The sequence below is a fragment of the Lolium perenne genome, chromosome 7 (genome assembly GCF_019359855.2).
Source record: "Lolium perenne isolate Kyuss_39 chromosome 7, Kyuss_2.0, whole genome shotgun sequence".
In the NCBI taxonomy this organism is placed as follows: domain Eukaryota; kingdom Viridiplantae; phylum Streptophyta; class Magnoliopsida; order Poales; family Poaceae; genus Lolium; species Lolium perenne.
In genome coordinates, this window is record NC_067250.2 from 210,802,437 (window position 1) to 210,815,825 (window position 13,389).

At 43.5% G+C, this 13,389-nt stretch overlaps 3 protein-coding genes across 3 annotated transcripts; 1 reads left to right on the forward strand and 2 right to left on the reverse strand.

The window, feature by feature from the left end:
* Positions 1–211: 211 nt before the first annotated feature.
* On the reverse strand, positions 212–929 carry LOC127315603 (cell number regulator 13-like). Its single transcript, XM_051346075.2, has one exon. The coding sequence runs from the start codon at positions 859–861 to the stop codon at positions 394–396; it is 468 nt and encodes a 155-aa protein (XP_051202035.2). The 5' UTR covers positions 862–929; the 3' UTR covers positions 212–393.
* A 4,064-nt stretch (positions 930–4,993) lies between these two features.
* On the forward strand, positions 4,994–10,520 carry LOC127314321 (uncharacterized). The gene is made up of 6 exons (XM_051344776.2): positions 4,994–5,559; positions 8,790–8,858; positions 8,954–9,026; positions 9,121–9,259; positions 9,358–9,544; positions 10,279–10,520. The coding sequence occupies exons 1-6, from the start codon at positions 5,117–5,119 to the stop codon at positions 10,310–10,312; spliced, it is 945 nt and encodes a 314-aa protein (XP_051200736.1). The 5' UTR covers positions 4,994–5,116; the 3' UTR covers positions 10,313–10,520.
* A 1,629-nt stretch (positions 10,521–12,149) lies between these two features.
* LOC127314320 (uncharacterized) lies at positions 12,150–12,805 on the reverse strand. Its single transcript, XM_051344775.2, has one exon. The coding sequence runs from the start codon at positions 12,607–12,609 to the stop codon at positions 12,355–12,357; it is 255 nt and encodes an 84-aa protein (XP_051200735.1). The 5' UTR covers positions 12,610–12,805; the 3' UTR covers positions 12,150–12,354.
* Between the last annotated feature and the right edge of the window lie 584 nt (positions 12,806–13,389).

Below are 13,389 nucleotides of genomic sequence, written 5' to 3' on the forward strand. Positions count from 1 at the left end.
TTGCAATCCTTTATCCTTAAGAAACGCTAGTGATCGTTCTATCACGGCAGGGCCTTGTTAGTCGGTCTTTAGCGTGTTCAAATATTTTCGTGTTGGTTGTCCGTTGTTGTGAAGTCGGAACTACTATACTATGTTTTTTGAGTTCTTCATCTGAACGGCGTGCAATGACCTGCAATGTGCGGTTCGATGGTGAAGATCTTCTTTGGAGCGGGTCTTGCCCATCCCCTTTTCGAGGCTCCTTATCAGAGTCGGAGCTGCCCATTCTGTTCAAGTAGTCACCGGTTTGCATAGGCCGGCTCCTGAGGAACAAACTACCACAACTGAGTTCTACTGAGCTTATCTTCATCACGATACGATTGAATAACACTCGTGTTTGATCAATTTGCACTGTGTTTAACATACCTGCACCTGGGGCGAACTGGATGAACTTGTGGCGCTATCTTGAACGAGAATGTTGTAGATTCGGTCGAGGCGGCGTGTTATGCCTATGTGGCTGACCATGGGGAAGAGGATGAGGTAGGAGTCGATCCTGCTCTGAACGTCCCTGAATCTTTCGGCCTGCCTTCCGGCTATGGCGAATTGGTATGACAGGCTCCTCCCCTGGCAGGAGATGACGAGCTCGTGCGCTTCATGGAGCGTGTCGCCCAGCCCAGCCAGCGGCCGGACCGCCTCCGGAGACGCCTCCAGGTACGGCAGCAGCTCCGCGATCATGAGGACCCGGCGTGCCACCTGCTCACACTCCCTTCTGTTCTGCCGAGCCGTCAGCGCAGCCTGCATGATCATGGAGATGAGCCCGCCGACGTCCGCGCCGACCAGCTGCGCCACCGTGGCCGCCTGACCCAGCCCGGTCCACAGCGCCATGGCCGCCGCGTAGAGTAGTGATCTGCGCACAGGATCGAGACTCGGGAGTATTGCGTGGATCAGGTGGATGCCTTTGATTCAGGTTGAAACTTGGAACCGCTCTGTGGTTGTGCCTTGCGGAGCGGAGAGCAGAGCCAGCACAACGCGGTGTCATCGGTGGGGGCGAGACGCGGATGCGTTTAACTTCCACGACTGCTTGGGTCGTCGTGACCAATTCACCGTACGTTGCTTGCATGCTCGTCTCTTCGAAACCACGAGGAAGTTATCGAGAGTGCACTGTGCGGGAGTATGTCAAGGCGACGACTCAGAGATTTACGACATCAGCAACTAATCTACCAAGCTCTGTGTAAATGTGTTTTCCTTTCCTGTTTGTTCCGGGCTCCCGGTCAAGTTTTGCCTACGTTTTCTAGTTCTCGTGGATTTTTCTAAGCTCGATTTGTCTGTACGTCTTCGAGTTTTGTCCACCTGAGCTCTCTCAAGTTCGTTAGCTTTGGCCTTATAACCGTAAATCTAACCTACAAACAAGCAATATGCCACTAAACAATAACATTCAGTAGCGCAACGTGCTTCTTTTTCTTGAAAAATAACGTGATCGGTCCATGGTGTTATTGTAGATTAGAAAAACAAACTAGAATAGAGACAAAAGATTAATTGTGTGAAGGCTACCGATGTGTAATTGAAAAGATTTCAATTGCAACCGATGTGCAACTGAAAAAAATAAAGTTTCAACCGACGTGTAACTGGAAAATTTTGACGTGTATCTAATTTTGCAACTCATGTGTAACTAGAAAAAATCTCAGTTACACCCACGTGCAACTAGGGCAATTTTAGTAGCAACACACATGTAACCAGAAAATTAACAGTTGAAACCCATGTACATCTGAGAAAATCTCAACTGAAACTGAAAGGATAGTATGCCGCACCTAGAGGGGAGGTGAATAGGTGTTACTCTATTTTTAATTCTTTTTCAATTAAGGTTTGACACATAAGTTAAATTCTCTAGATATGCAACTAAGTGAATTTACCTAGATGACAAGATATACAACTAAGCAAGATATCACGAAGCAATATATAACAATGCAATAAAGGATAGAGGTAACCGAGAGTGGAGCACGCGGAGACACAAGGGATGATGCACGTGGTTCCTTCCTTTTGAGGGGAAGTACGTCTATGTTGGAGAGGTGTGGTCATAGTTGTCAGAATCATGATTCTACTATGTGATTCTATGATTTTATGACCCAAATTGACTTAAACGATTCTGCTAAGTAGAATCTAAGATTTTACGATTCTGAAAGTTCAGATCCTATGTTTTGTGATCCTACCATAAAGGTTCCAATTCGATTCAGAATCACGATCCTAACAACTTTGGGTGTGGTTGCCACGAAGGTCTAACCAACGCCACAAAGGCCCCACCCTATTCTCCGGTGAGTAACGCCACGAAGGCCTGGCTCACTTGTGCAATAAGTGATTTCCTCGAGGCGGAAACCGGACCTTTACAAGATTCTTCGGGCACACATCCATGACTGAATTGGAGGCTCCCAAAAGTTGTTACAACACAACAAAAAACAAGATCAAATCAAATCAAGTAACAACAACTTGGGTTTCCAAAGGAAACACTAGCAATGGTGCCCTCAAGCAAATGGTGAAGATGTAGATCGTGGTCTTTTCCTTCGATTCTCCAAAGATCAAGAACTTTTGGGTGGTTGAGGGAGGAAACCAAGTGAATTTAGTGGCTCAGCTGGAGGTCAAGATATTGAGTAATTCGAGAAACCTGAGCTTGAGGAAGAAGGGTGGGTATGTATACCCCCCCAAGAAATCGAGCTGTTGGTGGAAACTAGGGGCGGAAATTCCGACGTAAGTAGGAGCCGAAAGATCCCCCTGTTGGCGTGCACTCGTAGTACGTAGACACGCTGTTGGGGACCCCCAAGAGGAAGGTGTGAAGAGCACATCAACAAGTTTTCCCTCAGTACGAAACCAAGGTTTAATCGACCAGTAGGACAAAGGCGTGACTTCTAAAGGTGTTGTTGGCTGACTAGTGGCAGGGCGCACTACCGGCGTTAGCAACAACGTGGAACCTGCACAAAACACAACCCAAACTTTGCCCCAACTTGTTCTTTCAGCAACCCACGTGCACCTAGAAAATTTGCATTCACGTGCAATTAGAAAAATCATAGTAATCCATGTACTACTACGAAAATCCCAGTTGCAGCCCATGTGCAACTTGAAAAATCTCAGTGGCAACCCAAACGAAACTAAAAATTCTTAGATGCAATTCACGTACCTATCACAAACCACGTAAAACTAACAAAATTGTGCACAGTGCCTAAATTTTTAACAACTACAACAAAAATTCAGAGACTAAAAGGGAATTAAATGTCTATGCAGCTGTCGTGTGGTCTATGCTAGTGATTGACTACAAACACACACGCGTATGGAAGCATGAAACCATTGTCCGAACAAAAATAAAAATGCAAAGACAACCCAAAGGCCACACAATACCACTTGCAGACCACAACATACGTGCAGAGCCCACGACCCACAGAAGCACGCGCTACCGTGCGACACACAAATGCATAGGACGCAGCGCACAAAGACCTCTGGCAACAAAACGCGAATCTTAATGTAACAGATCCTACGACCAGAGATGTGATTGCGATTTCATAAATTTCAGGCCGCTGAGAGGTAACAATTCCATTATGTTAATCAAGAAGGCACTTAGGCCATATATAATGGGGGTGCTTAGACAGGGATTTACAAATTAAACCAGCCTTAAACACTAGAAGTAACCAAAATAGAATATAGAGAAGGGTGTTACAAGTTCTCCTTCGATTGAAAACTCATGGCTCCTTTGATTTATAGGATAGGAAAAATATAGAAATGGAAAAATCAGAGGATTGGAATGTCATGACTAGTTGATTCCTATGTGAAAGATGAGTTCCCTTTGATTGTACCAAATCAATTTTTCCATGAGGTATGACCTATTGTTTTATTCCTATATGATTTGTACTACAAGATTTCTATAGGATATGTTCTTATGAATCAAACAAGTAAAAAAAAAAAAAAACAAGTAATGTAACAATAATTCCTATAGGATCTAAATCCTACATAATTTTTATGAAAATCCTATGAATCAAAGGAGTCCTAGTTGCAATCCATATTACAACTTACTATTAACATGAATCATGACCGGGAGTATTTTCAGATTTAAACAATTTTTAGATTCGAACTATTTCAAATTCTACATAATTCCTATGAATCCTATGAACGTTTTTCATATTTAAACAATTTTTAAATTCGAACTATTTCAAATTCTAACGAAAAGGAAGAAAACATAAAAGAAAAAGAAAACAGAAAACAGAAATTGGTCCCTAGTCGGTATGGGCCTGGTGCCGCACACCCCCGGGGTGGGTGTTGGGCCGGCCCACCTACGTTTTCTTTTCCTTTTTAGTTTTTTCTTATTTTCTAGATTTCTTTTCTTCTAATTTTCGTGTTTTGAAAAAAATCAAAATTTTAATCTAATTCTTTTCAAAAAATGTATTTTTTAAAATACTAATATTTTTAAAGAAATTTGAATTTTTTTCGAATATGAACATATTTAAAAAATTGTACATTTTGTATAGTTTGAAAAAAATTCAAAAAATTATTTATTTTCATATATGAACATTTTTCAAATTTAAACAGTTTTTGAATATGATTATTTTTCAAGTTTGACCAATTTCCGAGATTAAACTTTTTTCAGATTTAAACTTTTTTTGAATTTAAAATTTTTCAAATTCGAATGAAAGGAAAAAAAGAAAAGAAAACATAAAACATAAAAAACAAACAAAAAGAAAGAAAAAACGAAAGAAAAAGGAAAAAGAAAAAATGATCTAGGCCCAATACACGACCAGAATATACGGTGCTGGGTACGCACGTACGTACCGACCTGTTCGGTGTATAGAACTGGCCCACCAAGCCTGTCACGGTTGCAGTTCTGACGCATCATCGTAAAATGGCCCGAAACAAAAACGACACGCTGATCTGTACAGATTCGGCAGAGAAAAGCCCACCTTCCCGAAAGGCCCAATCACACGGCCGATTAATCAATCGACGACGGCACCACGGCCACTAACCCCACGTTTCATTTCTCCCTTCTCTCTGTCTCTCACCACCACCAGACCAATCAAACGCAGACTCCCCTGCGACGCACCGCACCGCGCCGATTCGCGAGATCTCCCACCCCAATCCCCACCCCGATCCGACCTCCCCGGCGGCGATGGCCGGCAAGGAGCTGAGCGACGAGCAGGTGGCGTCGATGCGGGAGGCCTTCTCGCTCTTCGACACGGACGGCGACGGCCGGATCGCGCCCTCGGAGCTCGGCGTCCTCATGCGCTCCCTCGGCGGGAACCCCACCCAGGCGCAGCTCCGCGACATCGCCGCGCAGGAGAAGCTCACGGCGCCCTTCGACTTCCCGCGCTTCCTCGAGCTCATGCGCGCCCACCTCCGCCCGGAGCCCTTCGACCGCCCGCTCCGCGACGCCTTCCGCGTCCTCGACAAGGACGCCTCGGGCACCGTCTCCGTCGCCGACCTCCGCCACGTCCTCACCTCCATCGGCGAGAAGCTCGAGCCGCACGAGTTCGACGAGTGGATCCGCGAGGTCGAGGTCGCCGCCGACGGCACCATCCGCTACGACGACTTCATCCGCAGGATCGTCGCCAAGTAGTGCCCGCCCGTGAATCGCCCGATTTCCCACCCCGCCCAGACTTCTTCGTATATTTAAAATAACTCTTGTCTTTTTTCCCGTGATTTTATTTCATATCATATCATCTGATTTGCTGCGCCTTCCTCTGAATTGGATAATACCCTGTGTTTTCTGCTCTAGTTTCGGTGTGCTCCCCAAATGCCTAGGGTTTCGATATTAATTAATGGTGTGATTATGGATCTGTCTCATGGTACTGCAATGTAAAGTTTGGACCCTCTTTACTTTCTATGATGGATTGCTTGCTTCAGAAATGATTCTTATGATACGTGCCCCTTGATTCATTCATGTCGATATTGTTTCTACAGTTGACCGGTGTATCAGCTTGTTGCATCAATAAAATTGCCCATTATTAAAAAGACAAGTCGCTGTAATCGACATGACCATATAATTTCTGATGCTAGTTCTGGATAACTGGAATTGTCATGGACCTGTAGAACTTATCATTGATACATTTGGTTTTTGGCTTGGGGATTATTCCTGTTTCAATTGATCAATTCATGTAATTCGGCTGTTTACATTCATGTTTTAGTTTTGTCGTCCCTCACTATGTGTTTGTTAAAATGTACCAATGTATGGACCTACTATTAACTAGTGCTCTGCAGAACATTGAAATCAATCAGTCAGTCTACCGTTCAATTCACCTATACAATATTATGATTTTGTTCTAGTTTTGCCGGATCATTGATTGTCCTTACTTTCGCTGCACTCATATCAGAAGCCTTTGATAGTAAGAAATATAGTGTAAACCGATTAATTCAATAAATATCATGGCCAGAAAGTGAGTAATCCTGCCTTGGTTTATCCATTTTTTTATGGGGCTATTAAGATGCTTGGTTTTAATCTAATTAGTGACTTGTGATGGTAAGGTTGTAGATTTGCAATTGGAATTCAGACATATTTAGAGCTACGATTTAGTAATATCTGCAAAAAACATTGAATTCGTCCTGGTATTTCAGTTTACATGTATTACACTAACCAACAACATAAATTTGTTCTTTCACTGGAACATTTTTTTTATTTCTCTGCAATTTGGCAGAATAATAAGCCTAGTCGTTGATAGTGTGTAATCAGATGGTGACAATATCAATAGGATGTACTGTTTTAGTAACAAAAATTTCCTCTCTTAGCCTCGTGATAGTGCCTAGAAGAATTCAATCTGCTTGGATCCACCATTTGTTTATATTCCTTATTTTCCACTTAAAAGTTCTTGGATTCCTTATTTCCTTTCTTAGCCTTGTGTTGGTTGGTGCCCGCGATGTCACTGTCATATACCGGAACTGTTTAAATTTCCAGTTGCATACAAGGAGTTATCCCTAGTATGTTTATATGTTATCTTTAGAGGTTTGCATGCCATGACCAGTGAACCACCTCAGTAGATTTTAATCAAAATTGCCATGACCAGTGAACCTACATGCTGTTTCTTTGGCCTATAACTTTGTGCTGTTAGTTTATAGATAGGAAGCCTCTACTGTAAATATGTTATATTAAGATGTCTTAGGATTGAGAAACTTTCTGCGGAATCCATACATTTCCATGTTTTTGCTGACAATGGAATTCATAATCAGTTGGGTTCCCCTATGCTCAGGTAAGTTCGAAGAGAAGCAAAACCACTGTTCATTATCAGTTGGGTTCCCCTATGCATCAGTAACTTGTGGTATTTTGTATTGTGATATCTTGTGTGATTTCTTGTACTCCTGCTAAATCATTTGCTCTTCACATCTAGCAGCAGGTGAGCTGCATGTTCCCTTGCTTGTTTTAAGGCCTCTCATTTGTTTGGGAGATAGACGACTTGCTGGTCACTCAGGATTCGTAGCCATTTTGCATAACTTTTTTTTGCGTGGCTCTTTTAGGTTTGTTTGGTTATTGAATATTTTGAGATGTCTCATTTGTGTGTTTTGGAGTGTTTGATCGTTTTCTGCACTGTAGTATGAAGTACTCCCTCCATCCACAAAGATAAGATGTTATTACAACAATTATAGGAGTGTATTTAGTTGTAGTAATATCTTGTATTATGGGACAGAGGGACTATCTGCCTATCATATCTGCACTGTGTGCATGTTGCTTTGGTCTATATTTTATCGATTGTCTCTGCTTATAACTTCTGCGGATGACCAGAAAGAATCCTCTCCCAGAAACCTTGGAATTGAGTTTCCTGGACGACCAGCTGCGTGACAATCTGAACTTGCATGCCATTTCATTGCCCCTTGGTGTTATTTTCTTTTGGGTGTACACTGAAGGGTTACAGCGTGAGCTGGATATATATTTCTTCGAATCTTTAGAGCGTCTGGGTAAAAATGCTTAACCCTGCAACGCCTTCTATTTTTAAACGGCTATGCCATTTCAAGACGTCACCCCAATTTTTCAACCATTCACACATACATAATGAATCAGTGTTTTCTGGTTTTGCTACTTACATTTGGGATGAAAGTCTGCCGGAAACCAGGCTGTGCGCAGACGCTAGCGAAATTCCTGAATGACAGTCGGCATTTCAACCTTGTTTAAATATATAATCTCCCCATATGGCCATATATCAGGAGTCAAAAGAACGTTTGCATTTCTAAAGCTGCTGCCAGACTAGCGAACTGAAGCCAGCGTCACACTGATCACCACATCGAGGCTGTCCAGATCCTCGAGTCCCAGGAATTTTCTGAGCGGCAGTTAATTTTCTTAGCGGCAGCTACCAGCAGGTTACCGTGTCTCCATGACTGAAGTGCCCAAACTCCGGCACGAACCTTCGCTCAACCGTGCATGAGTCGCTCACCATAGTTTCGGGGTACCTCCGCTGTCTAGTTGAATGATCCCCTGACCTTTTTACCTCTTTGGCTCTTTCTACATGAACTATGTAACTATTCTAGCATGTTCTTGTAAAAAGACATTGCAAAGCCTACACGATCCAACAGACCATGACATACCATTGCAAAGGAGCACACGAAAATTTGGAAATTTTACACAACAAAAAAACCCTCCGTTTTAAGGGAAGGAGAAGAAAAAACAGTTAGAGGGCCGAAAACCATTCTCCGCCAGTACAAGGATGTACATACGGCCCGGCCCAAAATGATCCAGCCCTAGCATCACACCCCAGAGCCACCGCAGCATTATAAGTAGCACCCCAAACCCTAAGCCGCCCGCCTCAATCCCGCCGCCGCCCGAGCTCCTCTCGCTGTTCGCGCCGCCGCTGCAGCTGCAGGCAACCGCCGCCGCCGTCGCCGGAGCAAAACACACCGTCGTCAGCCATGGGGCGCATGCACAGCCGCGGGTAACGCCTCTCCCCCGCACATCCCGTACTAGTATTTCTTCGCTTCACTGGTTCATCTGGTCTGATGATGGCTGCTCCGTGACTCTGTGGCGCAGGAAGGGTATCTCGTCGTCGGCGCTGCCGTACAAGAGGACCGCCCCAGTCTGGGTCAAGACACCCGTCGCCGAGGTAAGAGATAACACTCCCCTCTCTTCGATTTGCTCTCCGATTTGGCTTGATTCATTCGATTTGATTTGTTCTGATGCGTCTCGTTCGTCTGCAGGTTGATGAGTTGATCATCAAGGCTGCGAAGAAGGGGCAGAAGCCCTCGCAGATCGGCGTTCTGCTCCGTGACCAGCACGGTATCCCCCTCGTCAAGAGCGTCACCGGGAGCAAGATTCTCCGCATCCTCAAGGCCCATGGTCAGATCCATTCCTTGTCAGACTGAACTGCATTGTTCTCGAGTTTTCTGTGCTCGGACAAGTGCATTGACATGCGAGGATTTTGTGGTGGTGTGTAGGTCTGGCCCCTGACATCCCAGAGGACCTCTACTTCCTCATCAAGAAGGCTGTGGCCATTAGGAAGCATCTTGAGAGGAACAGGAAGGACAAGGACTCTAAATTCAGGCTCATTCTTGTTGAGAGCAGGATCCATCGCCTTGCTCGCTACTACAAGCGCACCAAGAAGCTCCCACCCACCTGGAAGTAGTAAGTCACTTGGGCCATATCTTAGTTAAACATACTGTTATGCATCATCAAACCAGTTAGCTTTTAAATGCATTGTCTGAGTTCGGATCACTAATTTTTATGTATGTTAGCTCAAATAACTAGGTTGAAATTTGTTGCGGTGAAATGCTTCTTATCATATTATCCATTTAAGCTAACTTGGCTCGCTAAAGCATGCCTGGTGATGGTTATTGGATGTTTGTTGAGTTATATATGCTTCTCTGTATGTTTCCATAGCATAGATGCTGAATACGCATAAGTTTTTGCGCCTCCAGTAGTGTAAGTAGCAGTTAATTCTATCAAGATGAGTTCTGCTTGACTGAAAAAGCTGTGTGCTGCTTATTGCGGTTGTCTTCGCATAAATATGGAATTTACAATGAGCGTAACTTGTTTTCCAGTTAGCAGATAAATTTCATTTATGCCTCTTTATTTGGTAAGAATGGCATGATAACCTGATTATTTCCTTAAACGTTAAGATCTCTAAGCTGGATTGTTGGCACATACATTTGATTGATCCTTGTTTGCATTCTCGAAATTGTTGCAGTAGTTGATGTTTGACCCATAGCATCCTCAGTTGAATTTTATATATTTGGATTCAAGTGTGAATTCTTCTGTTGTGCTTGTATTTGCTCAATAGCTTTGTATTCTGTACTGCATGTTTGGTTTCCAGTTGTTAATAAGGTATATTCTGACAAGTTATCCTTGCTTATCTGCAGTGAATCTACCACAGCCAGCACTCTGGTGGCCTAGGAGAGCTCTTCATCTGGTGTGCTCTTACCTGCTGCAGGACTGGTCTTGTTCTAGATATCATCAATTTTATGTAATGCTTTTGAGGTTTGGAGTGGGTTAGATGTGGACAAGAGACCAATTTTTCTATGTTTACTCGGGAGAATCATATGAACCATTTTTGGTTTCTCAGTTCTGTCTGTTATATTTAACATGCATCCACATTTCATCAGCTCCACTTAGCTGTCTTTATGTTGTGTTGAATGTTGAACTAGTTTGTTGGTAACTGTCAACCTGCACGTTCTACTTATTGTCATGTTGTGACGTAGAGGAAATAGTCCTCTTTCAAACTTAAAAAGTGCATAGCATACTTTTTGTTGTAGTCTGAATGAGTGAGCGCTAGACTTTGACAGAAGCGAATTTGGATGTTTTGCTATTCGTGTGATGATTGATACTGAAACATTATGTTACTCTTTTCATCCAACTATAAGACCAATGTTATCTCGTTCGTACCTTTATAAATGGGCACTCTAATTGCAGTCCTTAGGTAATTTATCTCGGCCAAGTTACTGCTTAGGCACAGCATCTTCTCAAGAGATGGAATCGTCCGTTTGGATGAGTTCCCTTCTTACAACATGTAATTAAACCTTCGTGATCAAGAGTTTACTTGTAGCAAACGAGAACTTTGTAGTGTTTGTGGAGAGAGGGTAGGGAGGCCGTTTTGGTATTTGGCACCGTGTGTTTGAGCAGTTGTCTAAATTTAAGGAACTCTTGGAATTTTCATTTTTATTTGCAAAACATAGTGTACATGTGGATGCTCACGTATACGTATATACACATACTCCTACCCCTATGAACGTATATACACATACTCCTACCCCTATGAACGCACATAGGGGTAACATAAAGTAGTAACATGATCTATGTTACTATATTTATAGTGGTTAGTAACATCAAAATAGTACTACAAGGAATAAGGCGCACACGTATTCCAAGGCAAACTTTGACCTTAAAAATTAAGCAACAAAATCTTGGTTATATTATATGTACTTAGTATCGTTGGATTCGTATAGAAAAATACTTTATAATGATGCTAATTTCGTACAAACAATCTTTATATATTTGAAGTAATTCTTAGTCAAACGAAAAACACGTAAAACGAGGACGCCTTATTCCTTGAATCGGAGGTAGTATCATATATGTCTTCATTAATTAGCTTATAGACTCATTGTATCTTGAGAAGTGTGATGTTATAGTAACTAGCTATGTTACTTCATCCTTTCTCCTCATTAACTCTTTGCCACATAAGCAAATTTGTTGAGTTGGACACTTAGTTACTAGTAAAGTTACTCCTACTATGAGTAGTCTAAGCACCTCTCTATACACCCTATCTTTATAAGCACCTTTGAAAGACGAGTCAAGAAATTGTTCCCACGAAAGTCGCATCCTACTGAAAAATATTCGGTCTTTTACCACATGTTAGTTCTCACTCTTGCAATTTTACTTTCCCTCTTTCCTCTCGTTGAAACTGATGGCGGAGAAGAGGGCCTGAGAAATTGTAGTGATGGTGTGGCTTGTTGCTGTCGAGTGTCTAGCGCTCAAAGATGTTGTGGCTCCGAAGGCTTGGTAAAGGATAGCAACACTTGCGTAGAAGTACCGGCCATATATGTGACATGGTACTTTCACCTATGATCTAAAATTTACACTGCAATGTTAATTTAGGAGCTACGCAATGTGAACACTACTGTGCTTTCCTGTAATTCAATTTCGGATACAGGTGGAGAACTCTCGTCCAAACGTGAATCCAGGCCATTCAATTCACATAGCAAGAAGTTCATCACCGACGAATGCGAGGCAAAAGTAACGAAAGACCCATGTCACCATGTGTATACATGTGCAAATTCGAAAGAAAATTCTGTAGCAAATGTATGAATCTATCCAAGACGAGCACCGCCAGAATGAAGCAGCTCCAGCGCGCAAGAACCTTGGCAACACATCAGTAGGAGATGTAGATGAGGGCTAGCATGGCGGGCGAGACGAGCTGCTCCCAGCTCCCCCGGCCGTCTCTAAAAGCCGCCGAGCGGCTGCAGCGGCTGTGCTGGCACTCTCCGGCGGGGCCGGGCGGTGAGATAAGCGCGCAGCTCGGCGTCGTAGTGAGCCCCCGCGCTCCGGAGCGTGGCGCAGACGCGCCGCAGATGGCGCAGCTGCGAGTGCGGCAGCACGAGGTTGAACGGCCACAGCAGGATCGAGAAGTGGAACGCGTGCACGAACCCGCCGGCCGCGGTCACCGCGGCCGGCACGGCGAGCAGCACCACCACCATCGACGATTCTCCGTTGCTTGCTCACGCAACCTATCCCTCTGCCTCATCCATGGCGACCTTCTTGAGGTGAAGCTGCCGGTCGTTACGACTTACGCGTCCACGACTGGCGGACTGGGCATTAACGCAATTAAACTAGTAGGAGCCTTGCTTGGATGCTTGGAGCATCAATGGCGTGGACGGATTAGTCAATGACCGGCGATGACGATCGAGCCATCGAGGGATGTTATAGTAATGAAACTTCCTCAATCATACTATGGCTTTGTCGTGATCCTGGATTAGTCAATGGCTGGCGATGACGCAAGCCAGGTGTCACTCAGGACATTGTCGCTGCTTAGAGGAGGTTTATGTACGCTTGCAGTTGCAGTAGATGTAATTGGCAAGAAATTTCTGCGTGCCAAATGAGATGACCCATCGACCTAGATATTTCCTTCAGGTGATACCGGCCGGTGGCCGAATGTAAGTTCTTTTTTTGAAAGTACTCCTCAGTCCTTCCGGACTCTTTAATTTACTCTAACTTAATACAATTTTGTACTAAAAAATAGAGTTAATTAAAAGGGATCGAAGGGAGTGCTATCCACCCCATAAACCTTAAAATTACAGTAATTTCAAAAAATCTCAATCCTCATGGAAACAAAAGGTGATCAAGTATTTTATCCATATAAAAATTCGTGGGTTCAAACTAATTTCCATAGTATTTTAGGCAAAAAAACAAATTTATGACAAATATAGCGTGAATAGTACATAGACATGGGGTTTTTCGTTTTTTTGTCTTTTTACCCA

Coding starts and splice junctions, on each gene's coding strand:
- LOC127314320 (XM_051344775.2), bottom strand. CDS start 12,609: ATGGTGGTGGTGCTGCTCGCCGTGCCGGCCGCGGTGACCGCGGCCGGC.
- LOC127314321 (XM_051344776.2), top strand. CDS start 5,117: ATGGCCGGCAAGGAGCTGAGCGACGAGCAGGTGGCGTCGATGCGGGAG. Junction 5,560..8,789: donor ATCCGCAGGATCGTCGCCAA/GTAGTGCCCGCC, acceptor CTGCAGCTGCAG/GCAACCGCCGCCGCCGTCGC. Junction 9,260..9,357: donor CCGCATCCTCAAGGCCCATG/GTCAGATCCATT, acceptor GGTGGTGTGTAG/GTCTGGCCCCTGACATCCCA.
- LOC127315603 (XM_051346075.2), bottom strand. CDS start 861: ATGGCGCTGTGGACCGGGCTGGGTCAGGCGGCCACGGTGGCGCAGCTG.